Source organism: Eriocheir sinensis, chromosome 59 (genome assembly GCF_024679095.1).
Source record: "Eriocheir sinensis breed Jianghai 21 chromosome 59, ASM2467909v1, whole genome shotgun sequence".
In the NCBI taxonomy this organism is placed as follows: Eukaryota; Metazoa; Arthropoda; class Malacostraca; order Decapoda; family Varunidae; genus Eriocheir; species Eriocheir sinensis.
This window is the reverse complement of record NC_066567.1, coordinates 10,474,487-10,494,586: the sequence shown is the minus strand read 5'-3', so window position 1 is coordinate 10,494,586 and position 20,100 is coordinate 10,474,487. Positions and strand designations below refer to the sequence as shown.

Sequence of the window (20,100 nt, the reverse complement as noted above, 5' to 3'; positions counted from 1 at the left end):
AGATTATCCATATTCTAAATCTAAGATTCAAAACAGAAAATGAACCAATTTAACACGTGCAGTGTTTTGTATGTACAGTCGCGACATGAAGTGATGTCGCCGTGTACGTTTATTTTTGATCACGTAAGTATCGTTATATATTTTCAGGAGTACCATTATTTTCCTGTATCTTCATCATAACTTAACTAAATATATTTTACAAGCTAGAAAAAATAGAAAAGAAGTATTCAATGATGTCTTACGAAGAGTTGTCGAAATATTTCGACACAAAGTGTTTTTGTTCACCAAAGAACAAGTCAAATGAAGTCCAACTATCGACATATTACTCAAACAGTAAGTAAAATGATCTTTTCATGATCATTGTTGACAACACTAAATCTAACACATGCACAATATATAGGACATGCATAATTAGTCGATATCCTAAACTAGGATGGCGTAATTTATTTAATTTATACTCTCGTATGATGACGTCATCGCCCGCGCACCATACCTATTATTCACCCCTGACTCACTCTTTGCCTTTCGTGGTCAACATAACAATAACAAAAGCTTTCCGTGGACTTCTAACGAATGATAGTGATCAAGGAAGATGCCCACAGCCTATAACTACCGTGGGATAGTCGGAGATGGAAAAATAAGAATAGCTTCAGAATAGTCGTGTTTTGTAACTCCAAGCTCACTCTTTGCCGCCGATTGCAAACATCATTGCATTTCTTAGTCAATATAACGATGACAAAAGCTTCATGTAGACTTCTAATGCTTGGAGGTGATCAGTGGAACATGTCCACAGCTTATAAGTGCCATAAAATAATCGAGGAAGGTGGGGAAATAAGAATATGGCTTTGAAATGGAGGTAGTGGTCGTGGTGCGGGCGGGTAGGCTAATCGCAGCGTTGCCCAACATTAGGCTGTGGTCGAGTGTTCGTAGAGGCGTCCGGAATTTTGATAGTTCAGATAATGGCAACCCTACCTATAAAGGCATTCTTCATTCATCATCATTACTGAGCATTGTCACTTTATTTTTCAGTGCCCATGCTTATAAGAAACGCCATCATAGTGAATAAAAGGTGTTTAATGTGAAACCTTATTATGTGATCGTTTCTTTATCAATAAAACGCAAAGTAATGCCAGTAACTGTCCATTCGCTTCGTGTCAAACTGTGCGTGTGTATTAATAACTGCAGAAGACAGTTCATGGAATGACCCAGAAAAAAAAAATTATATATATATATATATATATATATATATATATATATATATATATATATATATATATATATATATATAGATAGATATATATAGCCTAAATCTGAACAACGTATAACAGCTGTTTTGCAAAGATAAGCACACGACGTGAGCTAAATCATTTCAAGGTTGTCTTCAGTACTGAAGACAACACATGACATTCGCAGTCGCATTTTTTAAAGCAAATGAATGTATAATTGTAATTCAGGTACTACTGTGTTATTTTACTGTGTTTTACATTACAACGTATTATAGATTATCGTTAAAAGGGAACATTATAACATCAACAATAAATACACATCACTTCCGTTACCTTCAAATGCTCTCGTACGAAACATTCTGAGAGCGGCGACATCACTTCACATCGCGACTGTACGTACAAGTAAAGTCGCGGACAAAAGTGACACAGATTTCAGAACAGCTCAGTCAGCTGCCGAAAACTGGCAACTAGTATGTAGGTACCAGTAATGCCGGTCCCGAGAACTCCAATACCAGTAGTACCAGTACCGTATATGCAGCCAGTATGTATACTAGATAGGAAAAGTTGGCGCCAGAAGTTTGCGAATATCTGCTGTTAGTATTATTAGATAAGGAGTCTTTTCATAATACCTATATACTGATTTTTTATATAGAAAGTAGGTACTCAGAGAGAAAGGGGCAGCACACTCCAGTACCGGTACTAACGGTACCAACGATGGTGTTGCACGCAGCATGGATCATGCTTTATTATTTTGTTATAGCTGACGACGTACACTAGACAGACCGTATTCGTTAACTTTTTGTTTGTAAAATTAAGTAGTTTAAACTGTTATCCATTCTACAGCCGCTGTAAATGGCAGTCACAATCGAAGTGTGTTATAAACAACTTTTTTTCTGCTTTTTTACCTCATCTTATTTTTTTTTACGAATGTTCACTAACACCATCTAATTCTGTAATCCCTGATGCGTTTAATGGTGTTAACAAACACGTTATAACTGATGTATGAGGCTAGCTATGGAAAGTAACAAACTCATGGAGTCGCGTTGCTATGGCAACTCCTGACACACACTCCTCCAAGGCCTAGGCTATTGAGCGTCTCATAATGTTGAATAGAGAATTATATTTACACTTATTTTTTTCTTTGTCTTTTCCATTGTTTTCCCATTGTGGATACTGAGACGAGGGACTTAGGTGAGGGGAGAATTATTACTACTTGTTATAAAAAAACGGTAAATTAGCCACTAGCAATGTTAACCCTCTGTGCCATATGAGTCATTTCATCGCTCACTGATGCAGCATGACCAAGTTTTATTCATCTTTAATTTTTACGAATAACAAAACCCAACACAGCTTGAATTCCACTATTATTTAGTATATGAACCCTTACCACCAATTACAGAGTTTAGCCGCCTTGGCATTGAGGAGACAATGTTCTCACATATATTTACTCCACGTTTAGGACGCAGTCTCTCCCGTGCATTTTTGGCGTGTTTTTGGAATATTAGCATTCCAATAGTTTGACATAACTGCCCACAAATTTTCTATTGGATTAAGATCAGTTGGTCTTGCAGGCCGCCAATCAATTTGAGTGACATATAGATGGTCTTGAAGCCATTGGTTTATACCATAGGAATTATGAATTATCCATGGCAAGATAGATGGGTAGGGGTGCAGGCAGCAGCCTCGACCGGACGGAAGGTAGCATGACTTCATCCAGGATAGACTACAAATAGGTAAACACACACACACACACACACACACACACACACACACACACACACACACACACACACACGAACTATTAGGCTATTGATATAATCCTTGTAAGAGGTGTGTAGCCAATAGCATCATAAGATGTTCCCTTTATAGTGGCATTATTTTCCATGGCACTCGCCGCATCATTATTAATAAAAATTTCGTTTCAGTCCCCCAAATTGTTTATATATATATATATATATATATATATATATATATATATATATATATATATATATATACAATACCCTCTCGAGTTTCGCGGTTAGTCCTAAATTCTTACCATCCTGACTTTCGCGCTTTATCACCCCAAGTTTCGCGCTGCTTTGACATGTACGGGTCACGCCTACTTACCATCGGCGTCACGCACGCTACCTTAAAAGGTAGTACAGTCAAGTCGCGTATGATGCGGATTTGTAAGGCGCGGTTTCCTATGATGCGGTATGGTTTTCAGAACCGTATAGTCCGGGAGCTAGCAGGGATTTATATAACATCTCAAGTACAAAAGGTTTGGGTGTTGCAATCATTAGTATACCCCTAGGAGACCACCGTTTGGTGATTCTTAAGTTCTGATTTTGGTGCGTTTAATAGGGGGCGCTCTTGAAACCCCCCCCCAAAAATGAATTTAAATTACACTTTTGAGTACATTGATAAAATTAGTGTCAAAAGTTTCGGTTTTACAGCCTGATTGCAGATAAGGCATTCTTAAATACCTAATTTGGTGCAAAGTCCATTTAAGAACGACCTAAAGATGGCGGTACTGTGACATTTAAATCACATGTTGAGTACATTGCTGAAACTTGGTAGGATTGTTTATCAGGACCTACAGATCAAGAATTAATCATTCTTAAGTGACAAATTTGGTGCAAAGCTCATTTAAGAACGACCTAAAGGTGGCGCTTCATATGACGCGTTGAAGTCACTTCTCAAGTACATGTATGAAACTTGGTTAAATAATATTTTGGACCTTACTTATCAAGGATAGATAGTTCTTATATGATGACTTTGGTGCAAACCTCACTTAAGACTGGATTGAAGGTAAAATCAAGCAGGGTATGCAGGTGGTTAAATTAGTCGTAAGAATAAGAAATTTTTTATATCATTCGATATAACCATGGAGGTAGGAGAAAACCCTATTTCAAAATTCCCCTTTATTCCCATTAACATGATTTGGAAAGTGACATAATGATAACTTATGTGTGGACCTAGTTCTTAGGATTACCCCCTTTTATTTCAGACTGGAAATGGAGCCTACACCTTCTATTACTGATGTCGCCCAGGTCAGAGTGTGTATCCTCCACAGATCCAAAGATAAGAAACTCTCCAAGAAACCTCGAACTGACGTTCTGTCGTTTAATGAGAAAACCTGGTCTGTTGTTAAGTCCGCTGCAACAAGCAGGCGTGAGAAACCTCAATTTCGCACATCATTGTACTATGATGTAGTTGTCAGTTTACCAGAGAATCCTGCAGAGACTGATGGATACCATGTGTCATGTTATCAAAGTTTCACTGCAATACAGTCCAAAACACCTTCTGCCGAGAGGTGTTCACCACACCTTCGGTCATCCACTCCGACCACAACAGTGAAGGATAATGTATCTGCTCATCTACTACCTCCCCTATGTATATTCTGCAATTCAGAAAGAAAAAAGAAAAAGGACGGGACTTTGAATACCTCGGTGACAATATGGTATTAACAGTGACAGAAAGGATTCTAGAAGCTGCTAAACTTCTGCAGGATCAGCAGGTTCTATCGAAAGTCATTGGCGGTGACCTCGTATCAAAGGACACAAAGTACCACCATTCTTGCAAGAGCGCTTACCTTCTTAAAGCTGGAAGAATTTCTTCAAAGACTAGTGACAATGAACAGAAATCAGCAGTTTCCATTACAAACATCCATTATTATGTTGAGAAAGTTGTTATTGGTGAGAAACGAGCAGAATTAATGACTTCTTTATACGACCGTTATGTAGATTTCTTTGTCACTGACGATGAGACACCGATGCAAAGTCTAGTCTCTCAAGAAACCTAACAGGAAAGTTTGGGTCAAAAATCAAAGTGCAATGTCCAGCAGGTAGGAAGCTGGGTAGTATTCTTTACAATTCTGAAATTGCTGATGATTCTGTTCGAGTAGCCTTTGACTACTCAGAGTCTGAGGAAAGAATCCTGACCAAAGCTGCCTTCAACTCCGCAAAGACCTGTTGAATGCACCTAGGAAAGATCTTCCTGAGAATCAACTCTACATGATGTAAAAGATGGCGATACCACAACACCAGAAGCTGTTAAGTTATTTTTCCGTGTGCTATACACTGGAAAAATTGCAGAGGATTGTGGGAAGCGAGTACAGAGGCGGATTGATTCCTCCAGCCAAGATGCCCTTTACATCGTGCAAAGAGGGAGAGCAAAACCACCAAAGCATATTACCCTTGGAATGGCTCTCAAATCTATCACAGGCAGCAAGAAGTTGGTGCAGGTTATGAACAGGTTTGGACACTGTGTTAACTATAGTTGCCTAGAAGAACTGGAAACTGCCACAGCCGAGGCACTGAAGGGCAGAGAAAAAGCTTGTCCTGAGGATACAATACCTGGGCTTCCTATGGGACTGGCTTTCGACAATTTTGATGAGCTGACACAGACACTATCTGGGAGTGACACTATTCATGACACCATGGGTATACTGTACCAGAATATACCAGTTGAAAATCTTGTTTCTTCTGGTCCTGACCAGAGCATAGTAGCTGCAAGTGATGATGGAATTGGAAAAAGCACAGCAGGTGTGAAGAAGACCAAGAAGAAGCGGTCTCTCACTGTGTCTGATGGATCCATAGAACCATATTTTGGTGTCCCCAAGATGACAAGATTCCATTACGCGAATAGTGATGTATTCGCCTTTCCAGAAGATAAAAGTACAAGACGAGCAAAAGATCTGGATTATGTTTGGATGATGAGCCATGCGCTTGATGCAGATGCTGTTCCTATGTGGGTTGGCTTCAACTCCCTGTTTTACAAGGATAAACTTCCTAAACAAGAGGTCCGCTACATGCCAAACCTGAAAGAACCAATCACCAGTTTGTCAGTTGTTCGTCACACCCTGGTTACAACACAGAAGTGTGCTGAAGAATGCCATCAGGATTATGGAGTTGTGACGTATGACCTTAATGCTGCAAAACCAGCTATGCAGATACAGGCCACTGAATCTCCAAGATTTGATACTATCTTCATCATGATGGGTGCCTTCCACATTGAGATGGCATTTTTCAAGGCAATAGGAAAATTGGTGGCAGAATCAGGAGGGATGTCTATATTGACAGAAACTGAGGTGATAGCTCATGGTTCTTTGAATGGCCTGATATCTGGAAAGCACTTCAACAGATGCAAAAGAATCCACCCTCTCCTTGCACTTGGATTTGAAGTATTGCATTTCCAGGCATTTCTCCAGAAAAATTATATTGGGGAAGGAATCCAGACCTTGATGTCAAAGGTGCCAACCAATGAAATCCCTGGAGCAGAGGAAGACCTCAGTCAAGTCATCGGAACAGACCTCTTCAGGAATTGTGCCAAGCAATATGATGAGTTCACACAAGCAACCCTCTCTGGTGTTCATAGAGTCACAGCACAGTTCTGGATGATGTACGTCGGCTACATCAACATTTTTCACCGGCTAGAAAGAGCAATACGGACCAATGATCTGGGGTTATTCATCTCCACCCTGACACCAATCATTGATCTGTTCTTCGCCACTGGCCACATCAACTATTCACGGTGGCTGACCAAGTACCAACTGGATTTGCTAAATGTTGATGACACCCATCCTGGGCTGAGGGCCATTCTAAATAGTGGGTGTTTCAGTGTTAGGAGAACAGATAATGATTTCAGTAGGATTCCAGTTGACCTGACTCTGGAACAGACAATCAATGCAGATGCTGCTTCTCGGATGACTGGAATCACAAGCTTTACGAACGATTATTCGGCAAGATTGCGATGGATGGTCACGAAAGCCACAAGAGCCTCATTCATCACAAGTCTACTAGAAATGACTGGACTGATTACAAAAGAAGACATTGCAACTGAACTACACCCAAGAAGAATTGAGAGGGATAATGCGGACCTTCAGAAGATTATCACACAGATTTGCAACACCAATAATCCTTTCCAAGAAAACCTTGCTCCAGAAACTTTGTACAACATCAGCACTGGAAAGGTTGCCAGGGAAGACATCAAGAAAAAGCCTGCTGGGAGTAACTACCAAAGGGAATCTAAGACACCCGGAATTCATTCAGTCAGTTAAAGAGGACCCCAAAAACTTCGAGCGGCCCATCAAGAAGGAGAAATTTATGACTTTTGAAGATGGATGTGGAAAAATCGCAGAGCGAGGAACAATAAAGTGGCGGCTCTCATAGGTACACGCAATCTGTTTGGTCGGCTCCTTGTTCTGCTACCAAGAAGCAGCTTGATATGCAGCATGTTCTGCAATATCCACTTACTCCAGTACCACTGACTATGGCCAGTCCAGATGAAGTAATGGCAAAAACAGATAAAAGTGCATTGTTTGGAATCTTGGAAGCCCGAGTAAAAGATCATGGCAAACCAACAGCCATCGATGCTTACATAATAGATGGACAGTTTCTTCTGCACAGCATGCCTGGAAACCTGCCGCCAACCTATGGGGACTCGCCAGAGCATTCTTCACAATCCTTCGAACCCCAGCCAAGTCAGTCCACATCCTCTTCGATGACTACCCACAACCATCCATAAAAGACACTGAAAGGAACAGAAGAGGAGCTGACTGCAGAACTTTCGTCATCACTGGGCCTGAGCAGCGACGAGTTCCAAGAGATTTAAATGATGCTCTCAACTCAAGATCATTCAAAAAGTTGCCTCAGTTTCTCGCCAAAGAATGGCAAGATCCCTGCTATGTAGACATTCTCGGTCACCATGAAGTCATTCTAGATGTCCCGGGTGAATGCTACCGTTTTAAAGTCCAGGAGGGAGTGATAGAACGCACAGCTGTTCAGAGTTTAATCAATGACCATGAAGAATCCGACACAAAAATCTGTCTTCATTCATTATTTTGTGACAATGCCAGCAGCGAAATTGTAGTCAGAGCATCCGACACAGACATAGCTGTGATACTCCTGTACCACTGCAACAAGTTCAAGGGCAAACTTTGGATGGATGTTGGAACAGCAGCAAAGAATAGCCGCCGGTACTTAAGTTTAACTGCTATCCATTCTGAGCTTGGATCAGAGCTTTGTGCAGCTTTACCTGCTTTTCATGCCTTTACTGGATCAGATTACACTTCATCCTTTGTAAAAAAAGGCAAAGTACGACCATTCAAGCTGCTTGAGAAAACACCTGACTACCAGCATGCTTTCACAAATATGACAAGGGAAGCACTTGTTTATGATGCAACCAAAGCCACCCTCTTTAGTTTCACTGCAGATATCTATGGTGCAAAAAAGAACAAAAGCCTTGGCGAGGTCAGGTTTCAGAAGTTCATGAAGGTCTATGGACCAAAGCGAGGAAAATGTCTGTTTTCCAACTTGATCGGCATTGATGCCAGTGGATTCGCACCATGTGAAGATGAAGTCAGTGCCCACATAAAGCGTGCATCATTCGTTGCAAAGATGTGGGCGGCTGCAGATCAACAACATCTTGAACAGCATCCAACAGAAGAAGATGGTTGGGAATTACTTGGCGGCGAGTATAAACTGATTTGGTTTTATGGAGAGCAGCTCCCAGACAGTCTGATCCCAAAAGAATCAGAACTACAAGAAATCGAGGAAGAGGCAGAAGCTGATATGCAGGTTGCATCATCTGATGAAGAAATTGGTTCTGATGAGGATGACTAGACGTTGACACATTTGGAAGATTCTGAGTATGATAATTTCATTGTTTGTATTAATCGGCAGATTTGATCTTGTTTACATACAGACTCATCAGCATTTTGGAATTCTATAATACCGGTAATTATCTACTATGACAGTCACATGCCTACAATACATAACTAGAGTAAATGTACAATTTTTTTGAGAGGGTAAACAAGCCATCAAATTATAATTTCATAATCACCTGCTGGGAAATGTAGCTTTGCTTTGTCTAGGTGAGTCAGACTTTATATAAGCTAACATCCTGAGTTCCAATGGCAGGGTAGTGCTACTTGTCCAACTGGAAATTGCAATATGGAAAGATGTGTCAAAACCTGGAACTTGTATCCTAATTTCAGATAATCCTACCCTCACACAGTCCAAGGGTAGGCAACATAATCTTCAAATAAGAAAGTGACTTGGGGTCATATTGTAATAATTAGTCAAAATTAGTAATTTGAGCAATTCTCAAGTTGAGACAGATTTTTGCCGAAGGCCAGCACATTAGCATGACATACTTTGGTTTAAAATATTCATTATAAATCCTAATTTCATGTAGACATGCTTGTTATTTTTATAGGCCTTTGCCTATGATTAGGAGAGATGTAATCCTGTATATTTTGGACTAAACAGGCATGAAGTGCTCATCCTCTTTATTTTACTAAAAATGTTAAATGTTCACATGCTTATCTCATGGTCTGTAATTCTGTGCCCCATCAATTAAATTTACCAAAATCCTCTTTTAGCATCAGAATCATGCAATTGAATGTTTGATATGGAAATAACATTCATTACTTTAATTTCCTTAGAACTTGCAGAATATTTGTCCCATAACTCCAGAGGAAAATATGTTTCATTAAAATGATAACCAGTATCAACGTTCTGTATGTTATGTATTTGCAGTTTTGATTATAATACACTTTATGAAGAAAATCTTTTTTTCTTTTTCTTAGGACTACCCAAAATGGTCAATATTCAATGACATCAGGAGTGCCACCATCAGACCGCTCATAAGCGAAGTTTTCACCAAAGTCATCATATAAGAACTATCTATCCTTGATAAGTAAGGTCCAAAATATTATTTAACCAAGTTTCATACATGTACTTGAGAAGTGACTTCAACGCGTCATATGAAGCGCCACCTTTAGGTCGTTCTTAAATGAGCTTTGCACCAAATTTGTCACTTAAGAATGATTAATTCTTGATCTGTAGGTCCTGATAAACAATCCTACCAAGTTTCAGCAATGTACTCAACATGTGATTTAAATGTCACAGTACCGCCATCTTTAGGTCGTTCTTAAATGGACTTTGCACCAAATTAGGTATTTAAGAATGCCTTATCTGCAATCAGGCTGTAAAACCGAAACTTTTGACACTAATTTTATCAATGTACTCAAAAGTGTAATTTAAATTCATTTTTTGGGGGGGTTTCAAGAGCGCCCCCTATTAAACGCACCAAAATCAGAACTTAAGAATCACCAAACGGTGGTCTCCTAGGGGTATACTAATGATTGCAACACCCAGACCTTTTGTACTTGAGATGTTATATAAATCCCTGCTAGCTCCTGCAATAGTATGTTCAGATCACGCGGGTAAAACCATCTATGACGCGGTTCGTGGTCTCCCCTGGCCAAACAAGCGCAGAGTTGCCAGGTTGGATTTTTTTCCGAGAGGGAAAATCTCATGGTGGCGGTTGGGTTGTTTTTTGGGAGGATTTCTATCCCGTCTCTCTCTCTCTCTCTCCCCGCACATTTTTGTATTCAGTAAGTTACAAATTATCCTCACTATCAGAATGATCATATAGCCAAAATTTATAGATGTAGACAAGAAGAACGTTCGCAGTCGGCTGCCGTGGCCCTCACTCAAATTCCAAAGTCACAGTCATGCACTCCCTGACCGCTCCGTATCTCTTCCCGTCAATCTTTTCTCCCTCCTCTGTTCCTTTTTTCATGTAAAGTGGACCTGTCCCAACTGTCTATTCTTGCAGGCAAAAAAGAAAGTGATCTGGCTAAACAGTTTACTAAAATCTACAGCAGGCCGCTGCTGCACATCAGCCTGCTGGCAAACTGGCTTTTAAAAATCTAAATTGGTGTTCCCAGAGCCTTTCCTTTCTTTTGTCTTTCTCGCTGCCCAGTCCAAAAGGGAAGAAGTCAGAGACACGGTGTATAAAGAAACTCATGAGAGAGAGAGAGAGAGAGAGAGAGAGAGAGAGAGAGAGAGAGAGAGAGAGAGAGAGAGAGAGAGAGAGAGAGAGAGAGAGAGATCTTTGAAAGTGGTTGGTCACCACTAATTATTGCGTTAATATGCGTGCCAAATAATATTTCTGTCGATTTCTGTTTGGCGGGGAAGGTAAATGGTTGGGCGGGATAGGGCGGAATGTTTCGGCGGCTCGGCGGGTTCCCAGTCCTGACCTGACGAGTCCAGTACGCGTCTAGTTGCCCCGGTCCCCGCACGGTAAGGAGTCGTCTCGCTTACCAAGCACGTGCTGCACAATGGTTTGCAAGCCTGCTGGGAAACCCACGGAAAAGATTCGTCCACATATGTGAGCGCAGGTGGGATAAAATGGTGGCTAACCAGTACCAAATTGTATTTTCCCCATACATACTGAGTGAAAAAGTGGGTGTTGGCAGTGGCCGAGTGGACAAGGTGGTGCGAGTGGGGTCGGACTGAACAACATCAAAAGGCAGATAATGCCTACCGGTACCTACACTCGGGCTAGAACGAACGGGGAAAAAAAAAGAAGAAAAAAAAAGTGTGGGTGGGGCAAAATGGCAAGGGCCAGAACCAAATTGTATTTTCTCCATAGGTTTGGTTATTTCTATGACGCGGTTTCCTATGGCGCGACCGCTGCTCAGAACCAATTAACCGCGCCGTACTCGACTCGACTGTATTACACTGGACGTTTTCCTCCAAACATTGTGGCTATGGCAAGAGAGAGAGAGAGAGAGAGAGAGAGAGAGAGAGAGAGAGAGAGAGAGAGAGAGAGAGAGAGAGAGAGAGAGAGAGACTTATTAACCGTTAAACGCATTTGAACTATCCGCCGCATCCTCCCTGTCGCGTTTGATTCGACTCGGCGAAGACTCAATACCACGTGAGCCTCCGACTCGAGAGGAGGTGTGTAGCTTCATTTTGGTTATGAACCCCTCTCGTGAAAGGTGAGATAGAAAGGATGAAAACATGGAGAAGGGTGTGGGGAGGGAGGGTCAGAAAGGAGACAGGTCAGGTCATGTCCATACCCGTCACACACACAGAAGGTGAAAAGAGAAGGATGTGGGGAAGATGGGGCAGAAAGGAAAGTAAGATCAGGGCTTTGGTCAGGATATGATCTGCCTTAGGTCAGGTCATGTCCTGACTTGTCACACACACCCACACCCACACCCACACACAGAAGGGGAATGAGAATGATGTGGGGAGGAAGGGGTAGAAAGGAGTCAGATCAGGGCTTTGGTCAGGATTATGACCTGACTCAAGTCAAGACATGACCTGACTATCCATTCTGCCCCTCCTCCCCCTCACTCTTCTCATTTCCCTTTGTGTGTGTGTGTGTGTGTGTGTGTGTGTGTGTGTCATGACATGACCTGACTCTCCCTTCTGCCCCTCCCCCCCACACCCTTCTAATTTCCCCTTGTGTGTGTGACACACACCCGGAAAACTTGCCGGTTGCCCAAGCTGTCGCCAACGCGGTGGGAAGAAAAAAGGCCCAGTGTGACACCAGCTTACGGACAACCGACAACTCGCTCCCGGATGGGCGTACGGGCGTTGCCAGTAGTCACATCGGTAAGAGGAAAACGGCCAGTGTGACACCGCCTTCAGGCAGTGAGGCCATCCGGGAGCGAGTTGTCGGTTGTCCGTAAGCTGGTGTCACACTGGGCCTTTTTCTTCCAACCGCGTTGGCGGCAGCTTGGGCAACCGGCAAGTTTTCCGGGTGTGTGTCACACACACAAGGGGAAATTAGAAGGGTGTGTGGGGGGGAGAAACAGAAGGGAGAGTCAGGTCATGTCATGATACACACACACACACACACACACAGAAAGGGAAATGAGAAGGGTGGGGGGAGGAGGGGCAGAAGGGAGAGTTAGGTCATGTCTTGACCTGAGTCCGGTCATATCCTGACCAAAGCCCTGATCTGACTCTCTACCCCTCCTTCCCCACACCTTTCTCATTCCCCTTCTGTGTGTGTGTGTGACAAGTCAGGACATGACCTGACCTGAGTCAGGACTTGACCTGACGTGAGTCAGATCATATCCTGACCAAAGCCCTGATCTGACTCTCCTTTCTGCCCCATCCTTCCTTGTGGCCATGGGAGGGGAGGAATTAAGGGGAAGGACATGTACCAAGGTAAGGAAGATCTTGCAGCATGAAGAACTGGGGTCCTCCTTATGCCCTTGGGAGGGGAAGGAAGGGAAAAAACGTGTACTAAGGTAAGGAAGTCATGCAACATGAACTGGGGACTTCCTCTGAGCCCTTGGGAGGGGAAGAAGGGGAAAGACATATTACCAAGGTAAGGAATCAAAATCTTACTCCATGAAGAACTGAGGACTTTCTCAGAGCCCATGGAAGGGGAGGAATTAAGTGAAAATATGTACCAGGGAGGATTTTACAACATACTTGACGTCCGTAGGAGGGAAGAAAATATTACAAATGGATAGTTCTCTGGGACCTATTATATTCTCAAATTGCCATTTTTCCAGTAAGAGACTTCCTGCAGACAATCAAACCTCACCCATATCACAGTGTACCGCAATTTAATTCTGATAACCCGAGTTATTACACTAAAGGTCATATGTAGTAGTCTTAATAAATGCCAACCATATTACCATTATACAAAAGCTTATCTGTTTCTCTAGGAAAGGGTTAATAACCTCACAGTGTCAATTTTCATAAAAATACAAATGGATGTCATTAACCAATCGGCATGTAATTAAAAAAAATAAAACTTAGGAGGCAGTTTTGAGCTTATATATCAAGCCTTCAGTTTCGATTCAGAAATGTCCTGTGGCCAGATGGACCTGACTCCCTCATATAAAAGAAGGCAATCTGCTTCAAGCAATTATATCGGGGGGCTATTTATAGCCCCCATGTTTTCTATATCAGCCTCAAAATGCCCCTAAAAGGGCTTATTTAAAGAAGAAAAAAAAAGCACATATGCATGGCATGCTCAATTCGCTCACCATCACCCCCACCCCCCTGAGGAACCTATGATGCCCCCCCCCCCAAAAAAAAAAAAAAGGGTCTCATAGGCTATGTATATCGACATTTTTTTTTAATATAGCTATATGCTATTTTCCGTTAATTTACTGATGAATCACTGCATGAAGGCTATTTATTGGTCCTTCACTTCACTTATTACAAAGCAGAGCGCTGTACTGTATTCACTGATGTTTTCGTATGAGAGAATAAAACAATATGCCCTCCCGTGCTGGAAAATAATGGGAGGATAGTTAGGAACAATCGACCAGCTCCGTACACGGATCCGTGAACCTTGATGTCCTTTTTGTATGTAAACAAAACGGGCGCGCGAGAATAGGAGGATGCGGTGGAATGCGACACCGGGGTGAACCGTGCGATGCCGAGCACTTGCCGGGCACGTATCGGGCACGTACCGTCCTGGTACCATGTTTTGCCGTGCGAGGATCGGCCAAGACCGTAATAGTCCTGGGTCTGGGGGGGTGTCTGTGTACATTTCTCTTTTACAGCTAAACCATGCATTTTCCTCTTCCATATGATGAGGACATTCAAAAATGGTTGGGTAGAACTTTCGCACCTGGTACGTTTTCTCTGCAGAGCTCAATATGCAATTATACCTCGGCTTAATTTGGCCGAAATGCTGGAATTCAGGTTTGGCTTAATAACCATCGAGGAAATAGTCTTAGAGTAAAAAATCCTTTTTATTTATCATGTTGAGATATAGCAGACACTTTTATAACATGTTTCAATGGTACTGATATGATTTCTCGACCAAAATGATGCATTTTTGGCTGGTGTCTTTGGTCCTACGGTTATTGAAAATTCTGTTTTGAATGGTGGCCATTACGGGCGCTGTCTAGAGGGTATGCAATCTCTCGGAGAAGCGTTTGAACGTCTCCTCTACCAAGAATTCTTTGCTGAGCAAGGCATCCATCCATACACCCAAGAGCTTGCCATCCTGAAAGACATTCAGTCTGCTGTAGAGAAGAAAGACATCACTAAGAGTCAGAAATGTATGGACAAGTTTCAAGAGAAATCCCTAAAGCTCGTTGACAATTTGGACAAATTTATCAAAGCACGGTCTGAATCTAATGAAAACTTCAAATTCTGGGCTACATTCTTGGATATGATGACTGTGGTGCGAGATCTTCTGAGGGCTGATCGTGAAGGACTTTGGGAGCTCCATCTGGATGCTGTACAACGTGCTTTGTACTTGTTCACTGCATATGATTCAACCAACTACTTGAGGTGGTGTTCTCTCTACCTGGAGGACATGAGACGTCTTCCTGAGACTGCACCATCAGTCTATGAGAACTTTGCAAAGGGAAACTTTTCAATCAAAGGAAAGCCTGGGCGATTCACTGCCGTTGGGGGAGACCAGAAATTAGAGCAAAGTATCAACCTGTCAACCAAGTGCTGTGATGGTGTCATTGGGCATGCAAAGCAAAAGCAGTATGTGGCTCAATGGGATTTGATCTACCATGAGATGATGGCGGTGAAGAATCTTCATCGCCAATACGCAAATGTGATGGACAGAACACACGAGACTTACAGCCATCATGAATCATCGCAGTCCACAACTGACCACAAAGAGTCACAGCTTCAGAGGATGATGCAATTCATTGATGAGAAAGGATCTCCACTAGCAGCAACATCTTCCACAACTTTGCAAAACTACGTGACAAAGGAGGTCATGACCGACAACATTAGAAAGGACATGCTGAGTGCCTTAAAAAAGGGGGAAGAGAGGTACCTGGAATTTAGGAAAGAAAGGCTCGTCGAGAAAACTGCCCGAATCAGCAGCACCATTCACCGTGCAAATCTGAAGACAATGAAAACCATCCACAACAAGCAACAGAAGACTATCAGGTCAACAGTTAGGGAGATGAACATAGCAGAGAGAAACATTGAGATTGCTAGGGAACGTGGCCTCAAGACCGAAGACCTCCTGCAATATGATGTAGTGCCATCCCCAGTGCTGTTTGATAATGAAGGAATGATGACTAAGCCTGCAAAAAGTCTGCTGATCAAGGAGTTAGAGGCAAATCTCAAACCTGAAGATTACAACTACAATCACAGAAACAATTCAGCTTTCGTATTGGATGTGATGGCCAACGTTCGGAAGGTGAACCTCAGCAAACTTTCAACATTTCAAGACCTACTTGCCACTTTCATTTCAACATCTGAAGGGTACCGCAGGTTTGGACGCTGTGATTTCGTCTTTGACATGTATCCAGACAAGGCCTCTGTCAAGGACAGTGAGAGGAAGAGGCGAGCTGAAAAGGTGCCCATAGAATACACCTCGATCGATCCTTCATCCCAGCTACCGAAACACATGGATTCCTTTGGCCTTCCAACAGCAACAAAGATCTGCTCGAAAACTAATCTACAAGTACATCTGCTCAAGTGTTTCCCCCATGGCAGAATACCCAACTGTGCTCGGTCAGGTGACTGGACAGGAGGAAGAATGGCAATGCCGCAGTATCTACAAAGGTGTAGAAAAGACCCTGCCACATTTGCAATCAAATTTTGAAGAGGCGGACCTGCGCATCCCTCTGCATGTCCTGGACTGCATTGAAAATGAACATAGGGTGTGTGTGGTCATTACCAGTGACACGGATGTGATTGTTGCTCTGCTGTACCATATGCCAGTGTTTCTGGGGAAAGGCCTGGAAGAGTTGTGGGTACGTGCTGGAGTTGGAGAAACCACTCGATATGTGCCTCTTCATACCATGTATACAAAACTTGGACATGACCTCTGCAGAGTCCTACCAGCTGTACACAGCCTTACTGGGTGCGACATCACCAGCAAAGTCGGCACAAAGAAGACTGCCTTAAAGGCCAACCCAGAAAGATTGCTTAGGCATTTTGGGAAGTTGCCGACCCTGTCACAACCTACCATCAGAGATGCAGAACAGTATTTGGTCAAAGTGTTCAGACCAGTAAGTAAGGCCAAGAATTTCTCTGCCATGCGGGAAGAGGTTTTCCATCACACTAAAGGGACTTCACATCACAATCTGCCCCCCACCAGCCAAGGACTCCTTCCACATATCAAACGTAGCTACTACAATGCCTATAGCATTATCCATGCCTTGGAAATGGGTAATGAACACACAATCTCACTGATGGCAGAAGATTTTGGGTACAAGTGTGAAAAGGACCATTTAGTGCCTGAAACCTCGTGGAAGAGCCTGGAGCCCCATTGGACAGTTGTATGCTCCTGTACAGCATGTGCCAGGGCCACATGCCTTTGTAGAGCTGCTGAGACCAGATGTGTTAATTTCTGTCATTGCAAAACAGCGTTACCACTTTCATGTAAAAATCCATTCTAAAAGGAATACAGAGATACCATGTCAAAATCCACCTGATTGTGGCTTGTGCTAGGGATCCTCCGTCAAATGATGTCTCCGTCGTGACATTCAAACAGACAGTGAATCATAGAAATCAAAGAATGGTAATGTTAATGATGAGAGGACCCCATAAGGATGTTTTTCACCAAGTTTGGCTTCTCTACATTTGATGTTAGTGACTCAGGAAGCTTGCAAACCTTTCGTGACTTTCAAACTGAAAGTGAATTTTCATCAGAAAATCGCCAAAAATGCATCATTTTGGTCGAAAAATCATGTCAGTGCCATTGAAACATGTTATAAAAGTGTCTGCTATATCTCAACATGATAAATAAAAAGGATTTTTTACTCTAAGACTATTTCCTCGATGGTTATTAAGCCAAACCTGAATTCCAGCATTTCGGCCAAATTAAGCCGAGGTATAATTGCATACTGAGCTCTGCAGAGAAAACGTACCAGGTGCGAAAGTTCTACCCAACCTTTTTTGAAAGTCCTCATCATATGGAAGAGGAAAATGCATGGTTTAGCTGTAAAAGAGAAATGTACACAGACACCCCCCCAGAGCCTATACTATAATGGTTTCCGCCTTTGCTGGGGGTTAATTCTTGGGACACCGTGCTCGCATTGCCTGTCACTGAGGGAATACTGTGCATATGTACCTTGCACCTTATATGTACTGTGTAGTCGTCAGGTCGGTACTGGAACCTAGGGGTGGGCAGGTACCAGTACCAGACTTCTCGGTACCGGTACCAATACTAGCCAGTCGCTCATGATGTCCCTCATTTCTTCCTCACACGAGTGAGAGGCTGAGACTGAGTGCATGAGTGGATATCTCGGTGCTATGGATATTCTCTCTCTCTCTCTCTCTCTCTCTCTCTCTCTCTCTCTCCCCACTGAATGAAGTGAATATTTACCCAACCGTCACCATGAGATTTTCCCCCTCGGAAAAAAATCCAACCTGGCAACTCTCAGCTCGTTTGGCCAGGGAAGACCACGAACCGCGTCATAGATGGTTTTATGCACGTGATCTGAACATACGGTTCTGAAACCATATCGCGTCATAGGAAACCGCGCCTTACGAATCCGCGTCATACGCGACTTGACTGTACTTGCATTTCATATTTTCAAATGTAGAATATTCAACATCACTGGATGGGCCACCACCGCCCCCGTCACGAACCCAAAAGTTAACTTGGATTCATCTCTGCCTGGGCCGACGGAGCTCCACGCGCGGGCCCGGGTGGACCCCGGTTCCCACTGTCCCCGCCGTCGATGACGTCACTGACGGTCGACGGATCCGTGAAAACGGAATAGTGGGAACCATGCCTTAAGCCGCGTCCACACTAGGCCTCACGAGGCGACTCATGAGGCGACTCGTGTATGCCCCTGGACTCACAAAAACAATAGAATACGGACGGGCATGAGGCCGCTGCTGGCAATGGACATGTTTCCGGTTCTGGGAAGAGCCTAGAAATGCATTGTGCCACGTACCAATGATAACGTAGTGCACATATTACGTCCTATAAATCGCTAGTTGACTGGATATTGGATATAACAAATTCTTCTCATCTCACGGGGAGAAGCCACCATTAGCTCGTGACGTCATCAGGCTGAAGCGGAGTACAGCAGACGACAGTACCAGTGTTGTGTCCATTGTTTTTTTCATCAGCTATGGCCACTCCAGCTCCAAACTGCGCCCAACAGGTATGTTATAGGTGCTTACAGAACACCTTAAGAGTGTTGGAAATATGCTATATTATTAAAATGGGAGTGAAATCAACCGATTCGCCTCTGCTCTGCAGAAAATAGTTGAGTTCACGATTAAAAGTTAGTCCGAGGGGGAACCATTGAGAATAATCAAGGTTGAATTTATATTAGTATTATGGATATTTACCTAGCCTAACCTAGAGAAAACAATGGCTCTGGAACGTCAGAGAGAGAATCAACGCCTGAAGATGATTAAGAAGAAAACGAATGCAGACCAATATTCTATAATCAGAGGACGTGACAGTAGGGAGAATAGTTGAGTTCACGATGAAAAGTTACTCCGAGGGGAAACTAAAAAAATTACTGCAGGATTCACTAGCACAGACATAAATATCTTACGTGGAGTACTTTTGTCCGTATATATATACTCTTGCACATTAGCACAAATCACCAACGACTGCGGGTTACGTCTCCAGGCAATGCTAGCCACTAGAAACATACACCACAACACGAAATCTCGGAGTAACACAAAGTTGGCGGCCTGCTGACTGCATCGTGACGTCACGACCAATCAGCACCCGTTTCCAGGTCACGTGATTTTTCCTCAACTTTAATCCATATTTTATACCACATTTACTATTTTACATGAAGAAAAAATAGCACCATAGCTGAATTTAGGGCCAATTTTATCTATACAGACAGAATTTGAAATAAATATGTTGACCGGAAACATGTCCATTCTGGCGAGAGGTATTTTTGGGGCAGGAGGCGTGAACGTGGCAACATCAGCTGCGTGCTGCTCTCAGATCAAAGCTGAAAACATTGAGGACAACGTTGAGTAAACTCGGGGCAACCCTCATATGATGACTGATATTCTGAAACAGCAGCCCTGCATTTGGCAGGTGAAAAATAAACATTACAAGAATAACAATGACTGGCGAGGCGGTGCAAGAGTCGCCTCATGAGGCCTAGTGTGGACGCAGCTTTCGAGTCGATAGATTACGTCACTAT

General features: G+C 42.9%; 1 protein-coding gene across 1 annotated transcript in view; it reads left to right on the top strand.

Annotated features, from left to right (window-relative positions):
* Positions 1 to 16,249, top strand: part of LOC126985196 (protein zyg-11 homolog B-like) — a 104,367-nt gene extending 88,118 nt beyond the window's left edge. Inside the window, exon 3 of the mRNA XM_050839753.1 lies at positions 16,235 to 16,249. Coding sequence (XP_050695710.1) covers positions 16,235 to 16,249 — 15 coding nt within the window. The remainder of the gene's footprint in view (positions 1 to 16,234) is intronic.
* Positions 16,250 to 20,100: the final 3,851 nt, after the last annotated feature.